The 21,593-nt window shown below is 48.6% G+C and overlaps 1 protein-coding gene across 10 annotated transcripts in view; it reads left to right on the top strand.

Annotated features, from left to right (window-relative positions):
• Positions 1-5,985: 5,985 nt before the first annotated feature.
• The window catches only part of MYOCD (myocardin), a 40,667-nt gene continuing 25,059 nt past the window's right edge, over positions 5,986-21,593 (top strand). For 5 of the 10 annotated variants that reach the window (XM_068413311.1, XM_068413306.1, XM_068413305.1 and 2 more), the window contains exons 1-2: positions 6,922-7,107; positions 18,454-18,519. In XM_068413311.1, the coding sequence (XP_068269412.1) occupies positions 7,038-7,107; positions 18,454-18,519 (136 nt within the window). In that variant the 5' untranslated portion in view covers positions 6,922-7,037. Of the gene's footprint in view, positions 6,336-6,921; positions 7,108-18,453; positions 18,520-21,593 lie in introns of those variants that run through there. The other 5 variants (XM_068413310.1, XM_068413308.1, XM_068413309.1 and 2 more) reach the window with 3 other exon arrangements.

Below are 21,593 nucleotides of genomic sequence, written 5' to 3'. Positions count from 1 at the left end.
ATTTGGAGAAAAGGAAGCTGAGGGGAGACCTTACAGCTCTCTACAACTACCTGAAAGGAGGGTGTAGCAAGGCGGGTGTTGGTCTCTTCTCCCAAATAACAAATGATAGGACAAGAGGAATTGGCCTCAAGTTACTCCAGGGGAGGTTTAGATTGAATATCAGGAAAAATTTCTTCACCAAAAGGGTTATCCAGCATTGGAACAGGCTGCCCAGGGCAGTGGTGGAGTCACCATCTCTGGAAGTATTTAAAAGGTGAGTAGATGTGGTGCTGAGGGACATAGTTTAGTGGTGGACTTGGCAGTGCTAGGTTAGCAGATGGACTTGGTGATCTTAAAGGTCCTTTCCAACCAAGATGATTCTATGATTATCACTTAATTCCATCACAGGCTTATCTCTGCAATAAATTGAGTGGTAAATAGCACACTGGGTTTTAGTTAATGCTTTGAGAGGATTTCAGGTGGGTAGGTGGCAGTAGGAAACTAAGTCGGGTGCCTAGTGGAGCTCATGAACTGGATTGCTTCTGCCCTGTGTGCCTGTTCAACTTACCTTACCTTACTTACCTGGCTTGGTAATGGCAGGGCACTGCCCTCAGTTGGGATAAACAATTGGCATATGATGTAAAGCATCCCAAGGAGAGAGGAACAGTCATTGCAAGCACCAGCAGAAGAGCAAGAGGTGGAAAGGTTGGTGGCCAGCTAATAACATCCCCAGAGCCAGTAGTATGCTGGCGTCTGTCTTTCCTAACAATGTCATAAAGGAGCTGTTGAAGTAGCATCAGAAGTTGTTTTAGAAGAAATTTGTCAAATGAGTAGTAACAAATCTCTGGGACCTAGTAGTCCTGGAGGACTGCAGAACTCTGAAATATTCAAAGGAACACATCTCTGCTGCTAAGCACGGTGTGAGACCCAACATCCTTATCTGCCATGGGTGGAGGAGGGTGGTAAATCTGATGCTCATTTTTACAAAAGGCTCCAGTGAGGACCCAAGGAACTATAAATGAGTAGATGTTCATTCCAGTTAGCATATTTATTGCATAGATTTAGCAGAAATATGGAGGAATTCTATGTATGAGGGATAACATGCTCACCAATTGCTCAAAAGTCTTTGAATTATTCACTGACAGTACAGATAGGAGTGGGCCAAAGAATACAGTGGCTGTGGGTTTCCACCAACCTTTCAATGAGATTTCTCCTCGGACATGTCTAGCTCCAAGCCTGTAGGTGGGAAAGGAAGAGTCTTCCAGAGACTAAAGACTTGTTAAAGATAGGAATAAACAGCCATTTTTCACATCTGAGTGAGGTAGCTTGTGGAGTGCCAAAGGAACATGTGCCGGGAGAAGGCTCCTCAGCAGAAACATTAGGGAAAAGGGCTGCTGATTCAAAATTACTAAAGCAGTTAGAAGTAAAACTGCCTGCAAACAGTTGCAGAAGGCTCTCTCCATGCTGAATGCCTGAAGGACGAGATTGAACATCAATAAACATAAATAACGCAGAGCAAAGAGAAATGACCAGTCTGTGCATCTCCACAGTCAAGAGCCCAGCATTAGCAATTATCACTCAAGGAAGAGAGACTGGGGTCACTTCAGACTTGAAAAATGACAGCCCCTTACCTAGTGGCTGCCAAAGTGACCAGTACAGTTTCTATAGCCTTCTCAGAAGAGCACCTCAGTGCTCTAAGGGTGCTGGCTCCAGCACCACCTGGACAGGAAGCTGTATGGAGAGAAGTGCCAGGTAAGCAAGATCATCTTGAGATGTTGTTTGTGCTGACACAGAGTTTCTCCTCAGCCTCCCTAAGAAAATTCTAATTTAACCAGAAAGAAAGTGGGTTTTTAGATGAGATTGTATACAGCAGTTTAAGCCCCTTAGTTGACACTCCAATCTTCCTGCTCTTCTCTTTCATTTTTGGTATCATTCAGCAGAGTGCCAATGCTGATTGTTGCTATCTGGGCATTCAGGGGAAGGACTATCAGTGGCCAACAGGCTGTAGCTGACAAGAAAAAGGAATTAAACCAAGCTGCAAAAGTTTCATCCATTCCCTGATGGTCTTGTAATGCCAGGGAAGAGGGAGCAAAGCCATAACACCAGCAACCTTGCCTGGGCACTGGCATTCGGGACAGGCTCTGACATCTCTTGTGAGAAAACCCTGGCACTGAGAAACTCATACTGTGTCAGGGGATGCTTGGGTGCCTCACACAGCTAACATCAGACATAAGCAGGGATATAAGGCCAGTACAACCTCCCATATGAAGTGCTGATCTGACATGTGCTCTCCAGGATAACTGCTCAGGAATTGTCTGCAGATTAATAAAAAGTCCTGAGAAAAGAGAGGAACAAAAGTATCCCAATAAAATGGACATCAGGCCAGCCAGGTGGGACACCAAGTACATCCCTAGCAAATCACCAACTGGGATGTGCCCGCTAAATCACATCACGCTTTGCATTAATCTGGGCGAACAGTCACCAAACAAATAAGTAGAAAGCTTTATTCTCAGGCATAGACACCATTTTGTCCACTTAGCCTTGGTGCACACTCACAGTGACTCAAGCTCAAGGAACCTGTTTGCATGACTCCATCTCCCAGTGCTTGGGGAGTTTGCAGGGTTCATCTCCCATTCTGACATGAAAGTAAGGAATTTATCTACATCAAATGGGCTCCATCTGCCGCTGTCTGGCCATCCTCCCCAGCTGAGGCAGGCCACACACTAATTTCTTGATCATTTGGGGATTTTACTAACCTGTTTACTTTTTCAGTTACACATTTTGCAGTCCCGACCTCATCTAAAAAAATAATAAATATAGTGCTTGACCTTTTTCCCTGTTGATCATTGCCCAACATTTCTACTTTCTTTTCTTGTGCATTCCTGATTTCGACTCATCACAATACTTTGCTTCCTGCCTTGGAACAATTCTGAGTTTTCACCACACTTGTGTGGGACCACGTGAAAAATTTCCTGAAAGTGAAAAACTGAATTTTTTTAATTGGTGCTGTTTTATTCACTGCTTTAGAGGCACCTCCAGACTGCTCTGAAAAATTAGGAGACCACAGCCTATATCCATCTCACCCATTAACCATTTTATTAGTCCATGCCAGAAAAAAAAAGTCCTTCATTTATCATTTAGGTGGCCAATGCCTCTCCATGGAGGAGGGAAGACTATGATACTCAAAGGCTTTAGGGGTCTAGATGTCTCCTGCACTGTCTACGTCCTTGATATGGGGTCTTTTGATAAGTCCTCTTCTGTGCATGTGCCTCAGTGGAGGCAAGGTGCCAGTTGTGGAGGTGATGGGAAAGGCCCACTCAGCAATGTGCTTTGCAGCAAGGGCCAGGCCTGTTCTGCCAGCCTCCTCCAAGCATTTGACATCAGGCCTGGATCTCCTGTGCCTACACAGTGAACTTTGGGCAGCTCACTGCTCTTTGGTGGTCCTAGGACATCCCTGCTGATGGCCTTTTACTGCCACAGGGAGACTTATCCTGAGCAGGATCACACATGGCAGTTTCTCCCTTGCACTCCACTCGTCTTCCACTGAACTCAAAAGACTGGAGATGGTAAATTTCAGGCAGAAAAGGACACGAACATGAACCACTCCAGTAGCAGCAAGAAGGGACTGAGGAAGCAGAGCTCATTCTCACAGGAAGACATAGCACTGGAGTGAAAAAGTCCTGCAGATCCTTCCTCTGGGCTGCTGGGTGATGTGTGCGTTGTCATGGCTGATGTGGAACCAGGGACCCATCCGTCACATCTGCAGATAGTCCTGAAGGGGTAGAGGGACAGATCCAGGTGAGATCAGCACATGAGGTGCTGTATGGCCAGAGCCTCCTCAGGCAGGTCCAGCTAATGCATGATGGAGAAGAACTGTCAGGCTGCAAAGGGAGCAGGGATACCTGAGCGGGGCTTTGGCCAGCAGGGACAGTAAGTCACACAGGAGTTTGCAATGCAAAAAAGTACAAGAAGGTGCAATTTGAGACTATGGGTGTCGATGAGTCCTGTCTTGTCCTTGAGCTCCTTGTGGTGTAGCTCTGCTAAAAGGCGGCATTTGTTTCAGGACAGCACTACTTATGAGGAGTAGTCCATTAGATGGGACATTTCAAACACAGTGGACTAAACATTAGGAAAGATTAGTAAGGAACAAGCCTCCCGGCCAGCTTGCTGAACAGTGCAGTAGGACTCTGTTTACTGACTCAGGTCCATGCTTGGAGATGAATTCATTTCAATAATCTCTTCCCCATTGGACATTACGGAATATCCACTTCATCAGATGTAACATGACCAGGAAACCACACATCCAGCCCACAACAGATAGAGGGCTCAGCTCAGAGCAACCACATCCCATGGACTACATGAGGGTGGGGGACCCCAGCACTTCTCAGCTCTCAGTGGGGCACTGCTGGAATCAGAGCTTCTGGGGCTACTAGGTTTCCAAGGTCTCTGAAAACATGGGCCTAGGAGTCTGGAAGCCCTGAAATTCCTATCACCAAGCCAAAACATATAAGAGGACTTCCCAGAAAACACAGGATTAAAAAAAGCCCAAACAAACAAGCAAAGACAAAAAAAAACAAACCAGGTTAGGAGTTTTCAGGTGGATGTTTATGATCTGGCAGGAATCTAGGCAGCTCCCTAGGTGAGACCCACATGTCAGGGAAGCTGAGACCTGTCCTTGACTTAGCTTAACTTGTACCACTTCTGTTACAAGGGAAAAGGTGCCATCAGTTCATTTCCTTCCACTTACCTCAAGTGAACCAGGCATGGTCTTCGTGATGGGGAGCCTCAAAAGATCTGCATCTCTATACTTTGATTGTTTCCAAAGAGTTTTTCTTCTCTGAGAGAATGTTTGGCAGGTGGAGAAGCATGCTACGCTGCAGCTATGTCCAGCGCATGGCTGTGCCCAGCCTCCTTGGGATTACAGTGCTCATCTGTGGTGCCCACAGGACTCTTCTCAGTGGTGCCCAGTGACAGGACAAGGGGCAATGGGCACAAACTGAAACATGGGAAGTTCCATCTGAAAATGAGGAAAAACTTCTTTACTGTGAGGGTGTCAGAGCCCTGGGACAGGCTGCCCAGGGAGGGTGGGGAGTCTCCTGCTCTGGAGATATCCAAACCCGCCTGGACACGACCTTGTGCAATGTGCTCTGGGTGACCCTGCTTTGGCAGGGGGATGGCCTAGATGATCTCCAGAGGCCCCTTCCAACCCCCACCAGTCTGTGACTCTGTTATCTGTAGCACAGGAAATATTAGTCAAGATTTAGCCCTGCCTCATTTATTTGACATTATTCTGAGTGTCTGTGTGTAGTGGAAGAAGAGGACACGTTCTGAGTGCCTGGGGCATGTGCTACCTGAGCCACAGCGTACGTGAGCATCTCAAGCGGATAATCCTACGGATGCAGCCACATACTGACAAAGGCGTGCACCAAGCAGTGCAGCTTTGGGCACGCCTACGCTGCAGGAGGGAAGCACAGCCGAAACACCTGAGCACCCCTGTGCTCACTTCCAGCCTCCCAGCACAGCCCAGGGTCTGTGCAGCCCAGGGCGCAGCCTGCTCTGTGCGTCAGCACCCAAACAACCGGACAAGGGGCAGTGGCAGCCGGAGTCACAGCTCCATTTGCCGAGTAGCCATGTCCTCTGGCTCCCTGTCAGGAAGGGCATCCAACACGGCACTCACATGGACCTTCACCCAGCTATCCCCTCACTTGGGATGCTTGCCCTGACCCCAGCCATTCCTTCGTCTTAGGAGCACATGGACTACAAAACCACACCGGCTGCCCCGGCGTGGAAGCCGGAGGTCGTGGGCCCTGCCTCGCACCATGCTGCAAAGAGTTAAGCCCTCGCTCTGTTGATATTTCCGAGCGGCTCCCAAAGTCAGCCCAGACGAGGAGCGCCCTGATTGGCTGCACACCAGCCGGTAGTAATTAGTATCAGATATCAAACTTATGTCTTTGCTGAGACCCTTTCCGATAGTCGCTGCTCCCCGCTAGACGATGACATCAGCCAGGACACCCAGCTGCTGGTAGTAAACTCTGGGCAGGAGGAGGCTCCCGCCAGCTCCACGTTAATTAGTCCAACACAGCACAGGGGGAGCAGTTGGTGTCTGTGGCCGGTCAGTGCTGGATGGGACCAAATCTTTCAAAGCCACTTGTTGCTTCTTGCCAGCCGGCTGTAAAAGCACCCAGAGAGTCCAGGAGAGCTGGATGAATCCTGAGCACCAGCCGTGGTCTGGTCAGCTTTTCCCTGTGGAGGAAGTTAATGGTTTAAGTGAGGGGCGTCTGGATCTGGTCCCCGAGTCACCATGACACTCCTGGGGTCTGAGCACTCCTTGCTGATTCGGAGCAAGTTCAGATCAGGTAGGGGAAACCTTGAGATTTCTCTTAAAACTTCTCTCTCCGGCAAGCCGTAGCCACAGACTGTTTTGCATTAAATGTTTGGAAGCAGCATGCGAGCAAAATATTCAGGGGGTCGCAGAGCTGTCACGGCTTTGCTCTCACAGAGGCTATTCTGCCAGTGGAGAAACGCATCTTCCTTCCTCTCTGTTGCTTTTTTTTTTTTTTCCTCCTGGTGTTTCATTGTCTTCAATTTATGTCTGTAGTTTATTTTGGTAAAACTGCAGTTCCCGGGTCTCCTGCCCTGGCCCTGCTGCAAAGCATTTGGGCAGGAAGCCAAAAGGGCATGTGGGATAAACAAGGTACCTAATGCTGTCTGTATATTCCAGGTGCTCATGCAGGTCCGTCTGCAGTAATCGCAGTGAAGACGGGCCTGACACTCTCTCTGACATGCAGGCAGCTGACTTTGTTCCATTAAGATGTGACTAATTGGAGAAAAATGAATTTGAAGAAATGCGTCATTTTTAGAAGTAAAAATAACAAATGGAACATGAAAAGTATTTAAAGTGACATCATCAGAGACATAAAACCAGAGCCACACAATTGATTGCCACTCTCGGAGGGTTTGCAAGTAAAACATGCCTCCGTCTCGTAAGTTAGGGGAAGCACCGGTAAGGGGCTTCTCAGAAGACATTCAGCGTGAGTGAAGGTGAGTGAAGGTGAACTATGGGACGATCCCTTCTAAATCAGACCCTCTGCTGGATATTCATGCCTTTATTCACTGGCTTTATTTATAGTAAGTATGCCATGTTTGTGAGCGGGTATCTTTACTTGTAATTTTTTTAATGAACAAAACATACTGTAATATTAATGGTAATGCTAAAAAATGTTCTTGAAGAGCTTTCTCTGACCTTCACAGAGGTGAGGCTCTCCCCAGGAATATTATCTGTGAGGATGTTCAGACAAACCAGCTGCATGTGCTGTATGGGACGCTGTTAAACTGGACGGGGTAGTCACGCTGGAACATGCACACGGTCTGGCATGTCACCCACGCCGTGTGTGTTTTTGCCTCCTCATGCATTGTAGATAATTAGAGATTTATGATACTGATGGTAGACATGAGTGGTGTTATCAGGATCTCTTAGATAGCTGGGTGGTCAACTTAAACTTTGTTTTCTCAGCAAATACAAAGTTGGCAGTTGGTTGAAAACCCATGAGTGTGTGTGCAAACACAAGTGTCCTAGTCTGGCTGAATTATACAAAACTTGGGTCCAGGGCTTTGGTGTGGTTTCCATATCACTCTGATCTTACATTTCATTAGATTAAGTCATTCCTTAGATTTTGTTGGTATATTATGGTACATTGCTGTTCATTTGAAAAAAAATCTCAGTCTTTAGCAATTCCTCCAGCAACTACAAAGCAACACTGCCACCTTTCTGACAGAGGAGGATGGGCTGTGTTACTTGTCCCTGCATTCTTTTCAAATGAACCAGTATTGTTTTTAAGGCTCATTTCTGGTTTATTTGTAAGCTGGCTTTATTATGGAACCAACAGTGGGATCTCTAAACATATTTTTCAAATGATTCTCCAGTAAAAGTAAACTTTGTGGGTCCTTGCGTCCATAAATTCTCGTGCTTTTCAGCATTTCTAGGGCAGTCAATTTGTGGGGCATTCTTTGGTTCATGACTTATTCCCACGACTGCCATCCCTCACTATTGCCTGGTGAAAGATAGGTTTCCTGTTTGACAAGATTTCTCTGCCTATTTATTATGTTTGAGTTGGGCTTGCCAAAATCCCAAATGCGTGTCTGCACCTCGCTGTCCCCTCTGCTGGGACCACTGCAGGTAACGCAGGGCATGGCCACAGCACAACCTTGTCATCACAGTCTGTGAGACAGGGGAGGAAAGAAATATGTTGAGGAACACAAGTGAATCAATAATGCTGCTTTCAGTTTGTTCTGGATTTTTAGTAATATGGGTAAGAGAGAAGAAAAGCTAACATTTAATGGTTGAAGTGGTTGAGTCTCTTTTATGTGCAAAATCTCTATGGGACCGAGCTTCCTCTGGTGTCCCTGCTCTGTGCGCAGACTTCGGTAGCTGTAAAGCCCCACAAGGATAGCAGGAGGTGCAGTGCTCTGATTTACTGTCCTCCATTCGCTTGGCAGAGGGATGAATGTCAACCTATTGCCCTGCACCACATCGCCCTGCATGTCTCAGGGGCTGTAACACGCTGACAGGCAAGACCAGTGTGGCTTGCACAGAGCAAGTGAAGGACAAGCCAGGAGGGATCAGGCCCTGAAATGCCAAGCCCCGAGAGCCGTGCTTCACGATGCGCCGTTGCTTTGGAAATGCTCTTGTGCGGGCAGGTGTGAAGCTTTTCTTAGTCCCCAGGTTTGGGAAGGATTAGCTGTGCTTCGTGACTCATGACGAGTCTGAATCCATTTTGAAGGATTCCAGGCCAATGTTAGTGAGGGCTGAGGTAAATCTTAATAATGAAACTTTTGCAGTCTCTCCATGGCCTGCACACACTGAGCAGCTGAAAGAGCTATGTGTGTGTGATAAAGGGTGCTAGAGATGTATGGCTTGTTGTTTCCTCATCCCAGAATCCGTTTAATCTCTGTGGCACATAGCAGGCAGAAAGTGGGGCAAGGAGGTGGCAACTAGAAGATGGTGGCAAGTAGGTGTCCCTCCTAGGGTGGCTGGAGGTTCAACTTTCCAGCCTGTTGCTTCTGTCTGGCAGAATCAGTAGCAAGAAAAAGAAAGAGTTTGTCCAGGAAAGGCTGATCTGGTGGAGGCAGCGGCTTTTTCACACAGTGCCCCACAATCCTCCCTTGAGTTCCACAGTGTTTTCTGCTCTTCTCTCTCCAGTGGTCCACAGTGAAGGACTAGAATAGCTGTGCAGTGTGGAGAGACAGTAGCTACCCCATTGCAGGGCAGCAGGAACCGCTCCAGAGGAGACAGATCAAATCACCAGCATGCTGCAGGCCTTCAGGTTCCCCCACCCCCCTTCCTTGAGGATTTGTGTGCATGTTTATTTTGTCTGTTTTGCCAAAGATAAATATATTGGTCTGAGGTCATCCTGACAAATTTTGCAGGAATGAAGATTCTTCAAGCCTGCCATGCTATCCCATGTGCTCCAATTATCAATGGGCTTGCACTAAATCAACTAGCACATCTAAGGGCTGTTCCAGAAACATATTTAACTCTTCCCAGAGACGATCATTTATGTGAAGTGATCTCCTGCTTTGAATAAAAACCAATTGTACTCCAGCAGCAGAGAAATGTTGTCATTGGACAGTGCAAACAAAGATGGCAAATGCAGACTTAACCTTAACTCTGACCTTTTCTGTCCAGCAATATGGAAAGAGAGTTTACAAGGCCAACATCTGCATAACATCAGTGGTAGTTCAGATAATTGCTGAGAAGTGAAAGTTTAACACTCTAAATATGGCTCTGCACGGCTTGGCATGGGGTAATATCCAGGCCTAATTGTGGACACATGGGTGTGAATTTGCAGAGAAGACTTGCCTGGCTCTATGGAGGAAGGGATTCATGCTTACACATAGGGCTTGAATGGTGCTGATTGAGATGGGAGAGGAATTTATTCTGTCTGCCTGTGGTGGAGAGAGTGACTTGGACCAAAATCAGCAGGTTAATAAAGGCAGAAGAGAGTAGGTCTTGGTAGAGTGTTAAGTCAGGCATTTTGGCAGAGCCTTTATTTTCATTTTCCTGTTGTCCAAAGATAAAGCATGCACATGTCTCCTCTCAGATCATGAGCTCGTACAGTTCACAATCAGTGTCTGTGTTCAAACCATGACCCCTCTGTAACTGATGACACTGTTTTGTGATTTCATTAAGTTTTTGTAAAATACTGACTTGATGTAGATCAGTTTGTGCTTGGTTTTGGTTTTCCAGCATCTTATACCATGGTGTTTAGCTGACAGACATGTTTCTCTGTCAGTCAGGCACATGTTATAGCACAGATTGAAACGTACCTCACTGTGCTTGAAAAGAAGGATGTATGGGCTGCTCACGGGGATGCTGAAGGGACGACTCCAAGGAGGTGCTCGTGACAGCCTGTTCTGAGGACTATGGTGAGGCTGGGGTTGCACGTTATGATAGACACAGCCCTCAGAGGGGTTTCACAGCTGGTTGTTCTTTAGCGGTGATCTGTGCCCATTTGGTGGTCTGGGCTCCTTGCTAGCCAGGTGCAGTTCTAGGTCTCTTCCAAGGCACCTGCAGGCCCAGACATGGGTTGAGAGATGTTGTTCTCACCTATGTAGATGAGATTTTCAGTGCAGTGCAACCTCCCAGGTAACACGCAAATTTGTAGCACATCTGCCTGGGAGAAGTAAAACGCTCCCACCTCTGAAGTGGTGAGCATCACAGGCAGAAGTAAAGCTCAAGCGGCTGGGCCTCAATCCGAGGCTGTCCTGGCCGGGAGAGGACTGACTAGGGCTTTCCACAACTGTCCTGGCTGAGCGGTGTTATTTTCAGCTGAACTGTGGCTTGCTGAGCTTCATCTCTGCTCACACAGGTCCCACACAGCCCATGTTGTCAGAAGAGATATGATGCTACAGACAAATCACATTGTGGCACCTGACTATCAACAGAGCAGAGGGGCTGAGAGCCATGGAGGGGCTCAGGACAGAGCCTGGCCAAGGTGTTTTTGCAAAACAGCAGCTTCAGAAAAGCAGTCCCTATGATGATCTGCTGGACCAGTGCTTCACCCTGCTGGCGGTGGCAACCAGAAGGTTGGCTGGCTTGTCACCCAGCTCAGAGTGTCTACACATTGGCCTGAGTACAGCCCTCACATCAGCAGCCCGATGTTCAGCTTGCTGCTCAGCTGGGACGAAACACCACTGCTCCCTGCTGCCCTGCCCATTTGGACAACCTGCTTTGAATACAGGTCCCTGCTCCCGACACAGCTGCAAGAAGCAGCCAGAGCCCCAAGAAGGCCACAAGCAACATGAATGCACCCTGCTACTGAGCCAGCCCTACTACTGCCCTGCTGGGACCTTGGGACAGTTGAAGGATTGCACGTGCATCTCCCACTGGGCAGATTCTCTCTCCCCCTGGCATGCTCAGGCAAGAAAGCCTCAGACATCACCTGTAAAGACAGTCCCAAAGCAGCCAGCAATTCTCCCTTTCAAGGGGGGCTGGGTCCAAACCAGGGCTGTTTTCTGCCAGTCAGTGTGTGAGCAGCGGCGAGTCACCAGGTTCCTCTGGTACACATCATGGCCATGGACAAACATGTATTTCACATTTGCTCAGCTGCTGTTAGACATGCAACAAAGCTGCTGCTGTTGAAAACAGGAGTCCCTCCTTCCCATCACCCCATTCCCAATTTGCTGCCAACTCCCCCCTGGACCCAGCAGAGCGGTCCCCGTTTTGTGGACCATTCAGCTGCACTCATGCTCCTAAAACTCCAGCTCTGGGCCATGAAGGGCAGGAAGGAGCTGCTGAGGTGGCTGGCAGAGGGGACAGTGACTTGCTGCTGCTTTTTTCAGTGGCAGTGCCAGCTTCAGTTGTTTGTCAAATTGCTGAGTCCCATCATGGCCATGCACTTGGGTCAAACTGGCATAATGTGGTGCTTCTGCTGGTCCTCTTCACTGCGCGGCCCAGGAGCAGCACAAGGTGCAGGATCAGCAGGTAACTGCCCGACCATCAGCTCTGGTAGCAGCAGTGACTTATTTCAGAGGAAGACAAGAGCACAGCAATTGCACTGGCTGTGAATGTGTTCCAGAGCAAAGGTGCTGCACAGCCCAGGCTGGGAGGAAACCAGCAATTATTGGGATTTCATCTGAAATGACATAAGAGAGCTGGGAAGAGCTGAAGCAGTAAGGACTCAGCCTCAGTCACGCCCACTTCCAGAGGCATTGTCAGACAGGGACGGATGCTGGGTCAGAAGCCAAGAAGCAGCAATGCACCTGCACCTCCACCTGGGCAGCTCGTCTCAGCTGCGAGGCTGAGCTGAATGCTGAGAAAGCCTCGTGCAGCCTCAGAGTTTCCAGGGAACCTGCTCTGGCCTCTACAGAAGTGTTGGTGGGAAAGGACAGTCTCTGATCCAGCCTCCTTCTCAGAGACAGACCATTGCCAACACTAGATCAGGTCAGCCATGGCTTTGCCTGCCTGTCCTAGTCCTGAATCCTGTGAGAAGGGCAGTTCCCCCACCTCCCTGAGCAATGTGCCTCAGTGCTGTTCAGCCCCCTGTGATGTTAAAGACAATTCCCCAAAGAGAGAAGGGTGCTATGAGTGCTTTGGCAATGCCCCAGCATGCGGATGCTCTGATGGACACCCACAAGGCTATGGGCCCGGATGGGATTCACCCCAGAGTAATGAAGGAACTGGCAAATGAACTTGCCAAACCACTCTCTATTATCTACCAGCAGTCCTGGTTAACTGGAGAAGTTCCAGCTGACTGGAAATTAGCAAATGTAACGCCCATCTACAAGAAGGACTGGAAGGATGATCCAGGGAACTATAGGCCTGTCAGCCTGACCTCGGTGACAGGCAAGGTGATGGAACAGATCATCCTGAGTGCCATTACACAGCACATGCAGGACAATCGGGGCATCGGGGCCAGCGAACATAGATTCATGAAAGGCAGGTCCTGCTTGACCAACCTGGTCTCCTTCTATGACCAAGTGACCCGCTTAGTAGATGAGGGCAGGGCTGTGGATGTAGTCTATCTAGACTTCAGTAAGGCATTTGACACTGTCTCCCACAGCATCCTCCTAGATATACTGGCTGCCTGGGGCTTGGATGGGTGGACTGTTAAATGGGTTAAAAACTGGCTGGATGGCCGAGCCCAGAGAGTGGTGGTGAATGGGGCAAAGTCCAACAGGTGGCCGGTCACTAGCGGTGTTCCCCAGGGCTCAGTTCTGGGGCCGGTGCTGTTCAATATCTTTATAGATGATCTAGACGTAGGGATTGAGTGCACCCTCAGCAAATTTGCAGATGACACCAAGCTGGGTGGGACTGTCGATCTGCTGGAGGGTAGGAAGGCCTACAGAGGGATCTGGACAGGTTAGATAGATGGGCCAAGACCAACGGCATGAGGTTCAACAAGAACAAGTGCCGGGTCTCACACTTTGGCCACAACAACCCCATGCAGCTCTACAGGCTGGGGGAAGAGTGGTTAGAGAGCGGCCCAGTGGAAAGAGACCTGGGGGTGCTGATCGACAGCCAGCTAAACATGAGCCAGCAGTGTGCCCAGGTGGCCAAGAAGGCCAATGGCATCCTGGCCTCTATTAGGAACAGTGTAGCCAGCCGGTCTAGGGAAGTGATCGTCCCCCTCTACTCGGCACTGGTGAGGCCGCACCTTGAATCCTGTGTCCAGTTCTGGGCCCCGCACTTCAAGAAAGATGTTGAGGTGTTGGAACGAGTCCAGAGGAGGGCGACCAAGCTGGTGAAGGTTCTGGAGGGTCTGACCTATGAGGAACGGCTGAGGGAGCTGGGGGTGTTTAACCTGGAGAAGAGGAGGCTCAGAGGTGACTTTATTGCAGTCTACAACTACCTGAAGGGAGGTTGTAGTGAAGTGGGAGTTGGCCTCTTCTCCCGGGCAACTAGCGATAGGACAAGAGGACACAGCCTCAAGCTGTGCCAGGGGAGGTTCAGTTTGGACGTCAGGAAGAATTTCTTCTCAGAAAGGGTTATTAGACATTGGAATGGGCTGCCCAGGGAGGTGGTGGAGTCACCATCTCTGGATGTGTTTAAGAAAAGACTGGACATAGCACTTAGTGCCATGGTCTAGTCGACAGGCTGGTGTCAGGGCAACGGTTGGACTCGATGATCCCTGAGGTCTCTTCCAACCTGGTTGATTCTGTGATTCTGTGATGCAGGTGATAAAGTCCCATTCTGTCCAGCTGCTGAGCACTGGTCTTGAAGTGACCCCGCAGACTGAAGCAGAAGGCCAGGTCTGCCTGCTGCTGGGGTGGAGAGATCATTTGAACATGTCTTTTCCAGTGCATCACCAGGTCAGGCAAGGCCCAACCTGTCCTCTTAGCTTCTTAAAGCTCTGAGGTCAACTCCTAGGGAGAAGGTTGACTCATGACTGCGAGTCATAGGCAGCACTCAGATCTTGGGCCACCAGAGCTAGCTATGACTGATGCCAAGAGGTCTTCTCTGCACCGATGACACAGCCCACTGCAGAGGATGTTTCTGGAAGCTGTATCACTAAATGGGACTTGGTGCTAGCATAGAGGAGAGATTATTTCTAATAGAAAAAGTTCACGAGCCAAATCACTGGAGTAGATCTGACATGCCTTGCATCATCTAGGGAGGGATTTCTCATCGTGGGGTGCCATAGGAGGGAGCAGGTTTGCTGAAAGCAAGGCTGTCTCTCAGCTGATGGCAGCTGATGGTGCAAGCACAGCTTGGTACCACAGGGTGACCAGTGTGCATGACTGCTCCTTTGGGGGTACATCATCTAGGTCTTCTCACCATCCAAGACGGTGCAGACAGGAAATAAGGATCCTGGGGGTGTGGGACCAAGATTTTCTCACCAGTGGTACTCCAGCCATCACTCTTTGTAGTATAACTGTTCTGCTGAAGTGCTGGTGAAGCAGTTTCCTTGAAAAATAAGAATGTTCCAGAAAAAAATAATTCCCATACGTTGTGTGACAGCATCCTCAAAGTGAGTCACCAGCAGCACTCAGAGCTGAGGCCTCCAGACACGTAGCAAAGGAAGAGGACAGGAATGCAGCTGGGTCAGACACAGCTTCAACAGATTTCAACAGCTTCAAGTCCCCTTCAACAGTCCCCTTCAACAGCTTCAAGTCCCCTTCAACAAGTGGTGGTTGGTTGGATAGTGCCAGGGGCTCCTCCAACCCTGTTTTTACGCATTGTTGGTTGTAAGGGAGAGGTGCAAGCCTTGAGCTGGTATCTGCTGAGCTGCAAGCTGCAGCACTAACTCAGAGACTGACGAAAGTAGTGGCTGCTTTACCTCTTCCTGCAGAATGTTCAGTCTTATTGTCTGACACTGTCCACAGCTATGTTTCTTCAGGTGGTTTGCAACAGGATTTGGAAGTTCACAGAGATGATAGCTGGGAGTCAAGGCATGACTCCTACCACATGAGGGGGTCCAGATCTGGATGAATATTCAGCGGCTGAGATAACTGCTTCAACCATAAAGCTTGGGCTGCTCCTGAAAGCAGCCAGCATTTGCACACGCCTGTCCTCACATTTTCTGTCAGCTTGCCCTGAACAGGCAAGACTGGATAAAGATTTCCTCTTTGCCCCGTTGCTTAAGAATGGACCAGGAAGTTTGTAAGCTCAGCATGGCCCAAGATGAACCACACCTCTGGGGGAGGTTGCATGGCCTGCCCACAGCCACTTACCCATGGAAGAGCTTAGCTCTCACACTCAGAACATCTTGTGTCACTGCTGGGTCACAGCCTTTATGCCTGTCAGCATGAAAAACAATTTGGAGACCTTTTCTGCATGCACAAAATTATCATTAAATAATGTCAGGTCCCCTCTGTGATGATCTATCAGCAGTGCTTAGTGCAGGAGACAAAGGAGAAGCTCTTAGCTGGAGCATGGGCCAGCTGCGGTAGGGTGGGCTCCCCTGGACTGTGCGCTGTTTGCTGGAAGGCAGTAGGATCTGGGAAACCTGGGTTCCTGAGTGCTGTCCCTGCAACCAAGCAAAGGGAGAGCTATGGCAGTGAAACCTACACGTGTTTTCAGCATCACTTGCATCAAGGCAGATGATGAAACTTATAGCCACCACACTGGAAATCATCATCACCTTCCAAGCTATCCTTCAAGGGAATTTGTAACACCTCCTTTTTCTCTAAACAGGCCTCACTGGCAGCTGACTGCACCCTGAGGCTGTTAAATTATTTTGTATGCTAGGAACGGTTATGAAATAAGCAGAAGAAGCAGAAAATGTGGGCTTTGAATGCACGGTCATCTGATTGGTAACACCCTCCTTGTTCATGTGGTTGTGGTGTATCACTTGGCCTGGCTGTGTCGGAAGTCGGAATGAAATGGTGCAAATAATTCGGCACATGTGGGAGTGTGAAGGGGAGTGATGGAGCATCCTCGTTTGGGATACTTTACAGCTAGATGGGGCAGACTGCTATGTCCTTGGCAGGGTGTTGTATGTGAGTCTAGAAGTCTTTGCTATCTCTGATTCCCATTTGATGATGGAATGTTGTGTAGAAATTGCCTTAGTTTAAGGCAAGGTTCTCTAATGCCTGGGACACTGGACCAGGACCTAGGAGAGTAGAGAGCCATTCTTGAGTGAGCTACATATCTTCATTCTTGGACAGTCTCCGACCTCCCTTAGCTCACCTGTTCCATAAAGATCTCTTCCTTGGGGAAAGTGCAAAGCTCTGCATGGTTCTTCAATATTATGACCAGTCACAGAGAAGTTTCTACACAGAGAAACTAGGGTCCACCTCACTCTGTGTCAGATACCTACCACGAGCTGGTTACCATCAAACTGCCTCTACAGTCAAGGCGGAAAGACAGGCATTCCTAAAGCATGGTCTGCCTAATTTGGTTTTGAGGTCCCCTGAGGAGGATGACTCCTGCAAAGAGGATGCAGATAACTGGGTCCGATGTAGATATCTAGAGTGCAAGGGACTAAATCCGTGTTCATGGACAGAACCAGCACTGACTGGGGGTGGTGCCATGGGGAAATAGAGGGCTACAAGCTTCCCTGGCTGCCAGTGACTTCTAGCCACCAGCTTCACTCTGACATGAGGGGAACAGCACACATGCAGACTTTACCAGGTATTGAAGGCTACATTTTTCCCTCACAGCAAGATTTTATCTATCTTTGATGTCCTAAGAAGTGCTGGAATTTGGCAGGAGATCATTGTCCCACGTGAGGCCTTCACTAAACGTTTGCTCTGAATGTGAGGCATGGTTTGTACAGAGGACATGGAAAAGTCACAAGCAATGGTACCTCAGGGAGCCTTGTGCTTTGGGGACTCCTCTGGAAGGCATTATTATTCAGCTCTGTCCCATGTCCCAGGGAAGCCACATTGTAGACCTGAGCTGTTGGCAGAGCTCAGCAGGTTGACCCCGAGAACAAAAAAAAGCTGTTCTTCCTCTCTTCCCCTTCCAATACTGGTTCTCTCAGGGCAGCTAAGGGGATGCAGTCTGGGGGTGTGCTGGTAGGCAGGGGATATGTGTGCAGTTATATTGTGACTGCTGAAAGACATATGTTCTAGTGGCAAGCTGTACTGAGTTCCTGCAGGAAAGTATGGAAGTGAGTTTTACGTTTTACCTTGTGATGCAAGAGTCTGTCTTCTTGAAGACAAATTTGCAAAAACAAAGGTGTAGAATATGTTACTAACTCAAAGTACAGGCAGAGTTACCTAAGTGAAGGGATAAACTAATTTGTGCAGTCCTGGGCCACACAGAGGTCTGTAGCCTTGCAGAAGGCAGGCTGCAGGGGTATGGTGGGCTGTTATTTCATGCTGCAAATATTGAGAGGTACTCCTTTGTTAGGTGCCTAATCGATGCTCTGCAGCTGAGGCCATGCCGCTAAGCCATTTAGTGACCCTGATCAGTGGTTCATTCCCATCTGTCAGTGTGTTGTTTCCAAAAGGAAGGTATACTGGAGACTGCAGGTCCTTGGAGCAGTGGATTCATAGCAAGATGGCACTAATCTCTCCTCACTACATTATCTATACCCCCATTGGTAGAGTAAGCATAACTGCATCCAGTGCCAAGCCTTGCAGGACTGGAAATGTGCTGCCAGGACCTCAGGAGGGTGATGGACTTGGAAAGCTCTACTCAACCCACAGTGCTGGGGTAAGGGAGGACCTCCCAGCTTCAGAGTTCAGAGCTGAGCAACTATTTGAGCTGAAGCCATGGTCACCTGAGGCTGCTATTACAGGGATCAGTCCGTCCCAGGCACTAGGGCACTGCCTGCACAAGAAGCAGCCCTGCCCTGCTCATCTGTCTGCAAAAGTGAGGACTGGGTTGGTGCAGGCTATGCAGCTCCTCCCTGGCAGTCCTCCTTGTCTTGGAGCACTCTGCTGCACCAAGGCTGGTCCAGTAGCAGCAGAGATCAGTGCCAGACCTCTGTGCCACACATAGACCCTCCAACACATTGCTCCTGATAGTTGTATTAATACCTTGGTAAAATCCTGCATCTTCTCCTGACACTCTCTTCCTCACAGTTTTACAGCTACGGCTTCAGCAGAGAAGGACCCGTGAGCAGCTGGCAGACCAAGGCATCATGCCACGTGAGTATCTTTTTCTGCCTTTTTCACCCACTCTTGGCTCAGAGAGGCCGTGTTTATCTTGGGCACTGCTGGAGCACTGTGTGGCACCAGCTGCCTGCTCAGACCCCCTCAGCTCTGAGCAGATTGCTAGCAGGGGGGACTTCGCTTCCTGCCCTGTAGAAATATTATGGTCCCTGGTGCTGTACGATGGTGCCCAGCATTTGCCACACAGATTATAACGCCGCTGCTCAAACTGAAGTCAGGAGAGATGCTTAGCTTACACCATCCAAAAATCAGCTGCATAGCTCACTGTCCCAGAGGTCATTGTAGCAGGACAATTATACCTAACTCGAGCAGAAGACTCACAAAGCTCTTCATGTAGGCAAGGGCACAGAACCTCATGTCCTCTCATAAAAGCCAGGAACGTCTGTCGCAAGGTCAGACCGACAGAATTAGGAAGAGGCAGAGAGGTCCCATTCCAGAAGGCTGTGGAAGAAGGAAGCGGGGGGTAACTGCCTTGGCCCCAGTGTGGAGACGCAGCCCCTGGATGAGTGAGACATATCCAGATCTGTGCCTGTGCCCAGCCAGGACCCCACAGGTCAGAACTACCAGTGTACACTTGAGGCCAGTGAAACCCCACCTGGGCCTGCCTGCTGCAGGCTGACGAATGATGTCCATGCTTTCCCCCCTCTGACCCCATTCATCCTTGCTAACCCGGCAGTCAAGCCTGAAGGACAAGCTCAGGCCAGCATTATCATGTGTAATCATTCAGCATTAAAAGCCAGCTGGCTTTTTTTCATTCAAAAAGTGAATGAAAATGATCCCCTTCTGCACCTGCAAGTGCCTCACGAAACCTGTAGCACTATTGGAGAAATTATGTTGGGAGCTCAGCCCTGCTCGATGGATAACTCCATCCTGACCTAGCTCAGGTTCCATGTGCATGAATCTGTGATTATCTGGGACCCAGGTAGAGGACTATCCTTTCTGTCTCATCAAGGGCCCCTTGGATTCACTGCTAAAATCACAACTTTCCAAAGGCTGTGTCACTTCTGTCTCTTCTGGCTAACTTTGAAGACTGTGATGCAGCTCTTGTCTAAATAGCAGGACATCAACTCAGTAAGACCACGGCTATAGCACTGCTTGCTGCACCCTGCCCATCCCTCTGCCCTTTCCTAAAGGATTGTGTCAAGGTAGCCAGTAACAGATGCCTTCTCAGTACAGTATTGCCAGCATCAAGCATTAAGAAAACTTGAGCAGGATGACAAAAATCATGACTGTTAAAATGATCACACGGTTTTAAGACTGATAAATGCAGGTGCTTTTCATTTTTCTTGTTTGTTTCTTTAAGAATTCAGATTTTATGCTGCCTGCCTCCAAAGGGCAAGCTTTTTAACCACAGGACTCCCGGAGTTGGAGATTTAAGCAAAATATTGTGACATTTGTTATAGTATTGCAAGCACTGGCAATACAGTCAGTAGCCAAAAATATGTCTAACATCTTCTGAACTGTTAAGTCCACCCTGTAAAAGCGGGCACCCTCAGGCAAGGTGCAGGACACCCCATTGCACACACAAGGAGCAGTGGTGCCAACCAAGAGGTTTGTGTACCTGATGCTGCCCTGCAGGGCCCAGTGCATGGGACTGCGCTTTTACAAATGGCACCCAACATTTAAAACCTTACATGTTGCAGAGCACATATTAGGCCCAATTTATTTAATGGCAACTGAAGGGTATTTCCCTGTTACTTATGGCTTCTTTGCACTCCCAACTTCTAGGCTGACCTTTTGCAGTTTGGTTTCTGTCCAAGAAGGCCATTTTGGGAAGCTTGAGCACAGTTTGCTCACTGAAATTAATAGCAGAAAAGGCAATTTTGCCATTATAAAAACAAAAGTACAGAATTTAACTGCTGAATTTGACTTTAGGAGGAAGTGAGGTGGGCTCTAGGAAGTGCACCAGGACAGGATCTCAGGTCACATGCTTTGCAGAAGGGCGAGAAATGAACCCATACAGCTGTAACCCACAGTGGTTGAGAATATCCCTTCTGAAAAGATAAAAGATGGGCATTGCTTGTCTCCATCGTGAGACTCAAGTTTGGTACCGGGCTTGGAGCAAGCACTTAATCCCACACTGCACATCAGGTTTTGCACAAGGATTATTTTCAACCCATTGCATACATTTTCTGCTGATATAATCCCAGGACAGAGAAACTTTGTTTTTTCTAAGTGATACATTTTATACAGAGACCAGAAAGAGAGATGGAATGTCAGAGTAACAGAGTAGCATTAAATAAAGCTTTGAGGGCTTGTAGAAACCCTTGTATGAAGGGGAGTTTATGACTATACGCAGAGCCTGCTGAGCTGTTCGGCAGTGCAGCTATAGCACAGTAAGCATGAAACATAGGACTTACTAGTCCTAGGAAGCTGGCTGTTTTTTGGTATCCAAGAGCACAGCATAGGGAGGAGTGTCAGTGTTACCTGAGCATAGCACAGTGAGATGAATATCCTTACAAAAGCTCGGTCTCTGTTTAGTTTGACTGGAAAAGATTAATGCCATTGCATACCTGAGCTCTGTTCACAGCCCCTTGGATGTTCCTCTAAGAAATGTGAAACCTTCAGATGACCCCATCACTGGCGAAGGCACGAAACTGCCTAAAGGAGGGTGGTCAGGAGCAAAAGGCAGTAGCATTGTACAAGACTTCAGGTTCAGAGCTGGACTCTGATTGTCAGATGTTTTCAGGTTGTAAATTGATCAACTGGCTGGCAAAACAATAAACACTACTGAAAAAGGCTCTACAAATAAAGACAGGCGCAGACTAGTAGGCAAGGGCAGCCTGTGGGTCCCTTCAGCCTCATGACTCTCTGTATGGAGGATTTTCTGAAAGCAAGGGGACATCTAGGTTCGTTGAGACACAGCCACACGCCTGTTGCATAGGAGCACAGGTGAGAGCAAAGCCTGCCCCATTCTTCAGGCTTACTGAGTAGGAAGTTTCCAGTTCATGCAACAACATGTGCAGTTTTATTTTCCTAGTGAAACTGATACAGAGCCAGAAAAAATATTTTAAATCAAGAGCACGTGGGGTCACTTGCACAAAGGTAGG

The sequence above is a fragment of the Nyctibius grandis genome, chromosome 15 (genome assembly GCF_013368605.1).
Source record: "Nyctibius grandis isolate bNycGra1 chromosome 15, bNycGra1.pri, whole genome shotgun sequence".
Lineage (NCBI taxonomy): Eukaryota > Metazoa > Chordata > Aves > Nyctibiiformes > Nyctibiidae > Nyctibius > Nyctibius grandis.
This window is presented reverse-complemented; position numbering and strand designations above follow the sequence as displayed.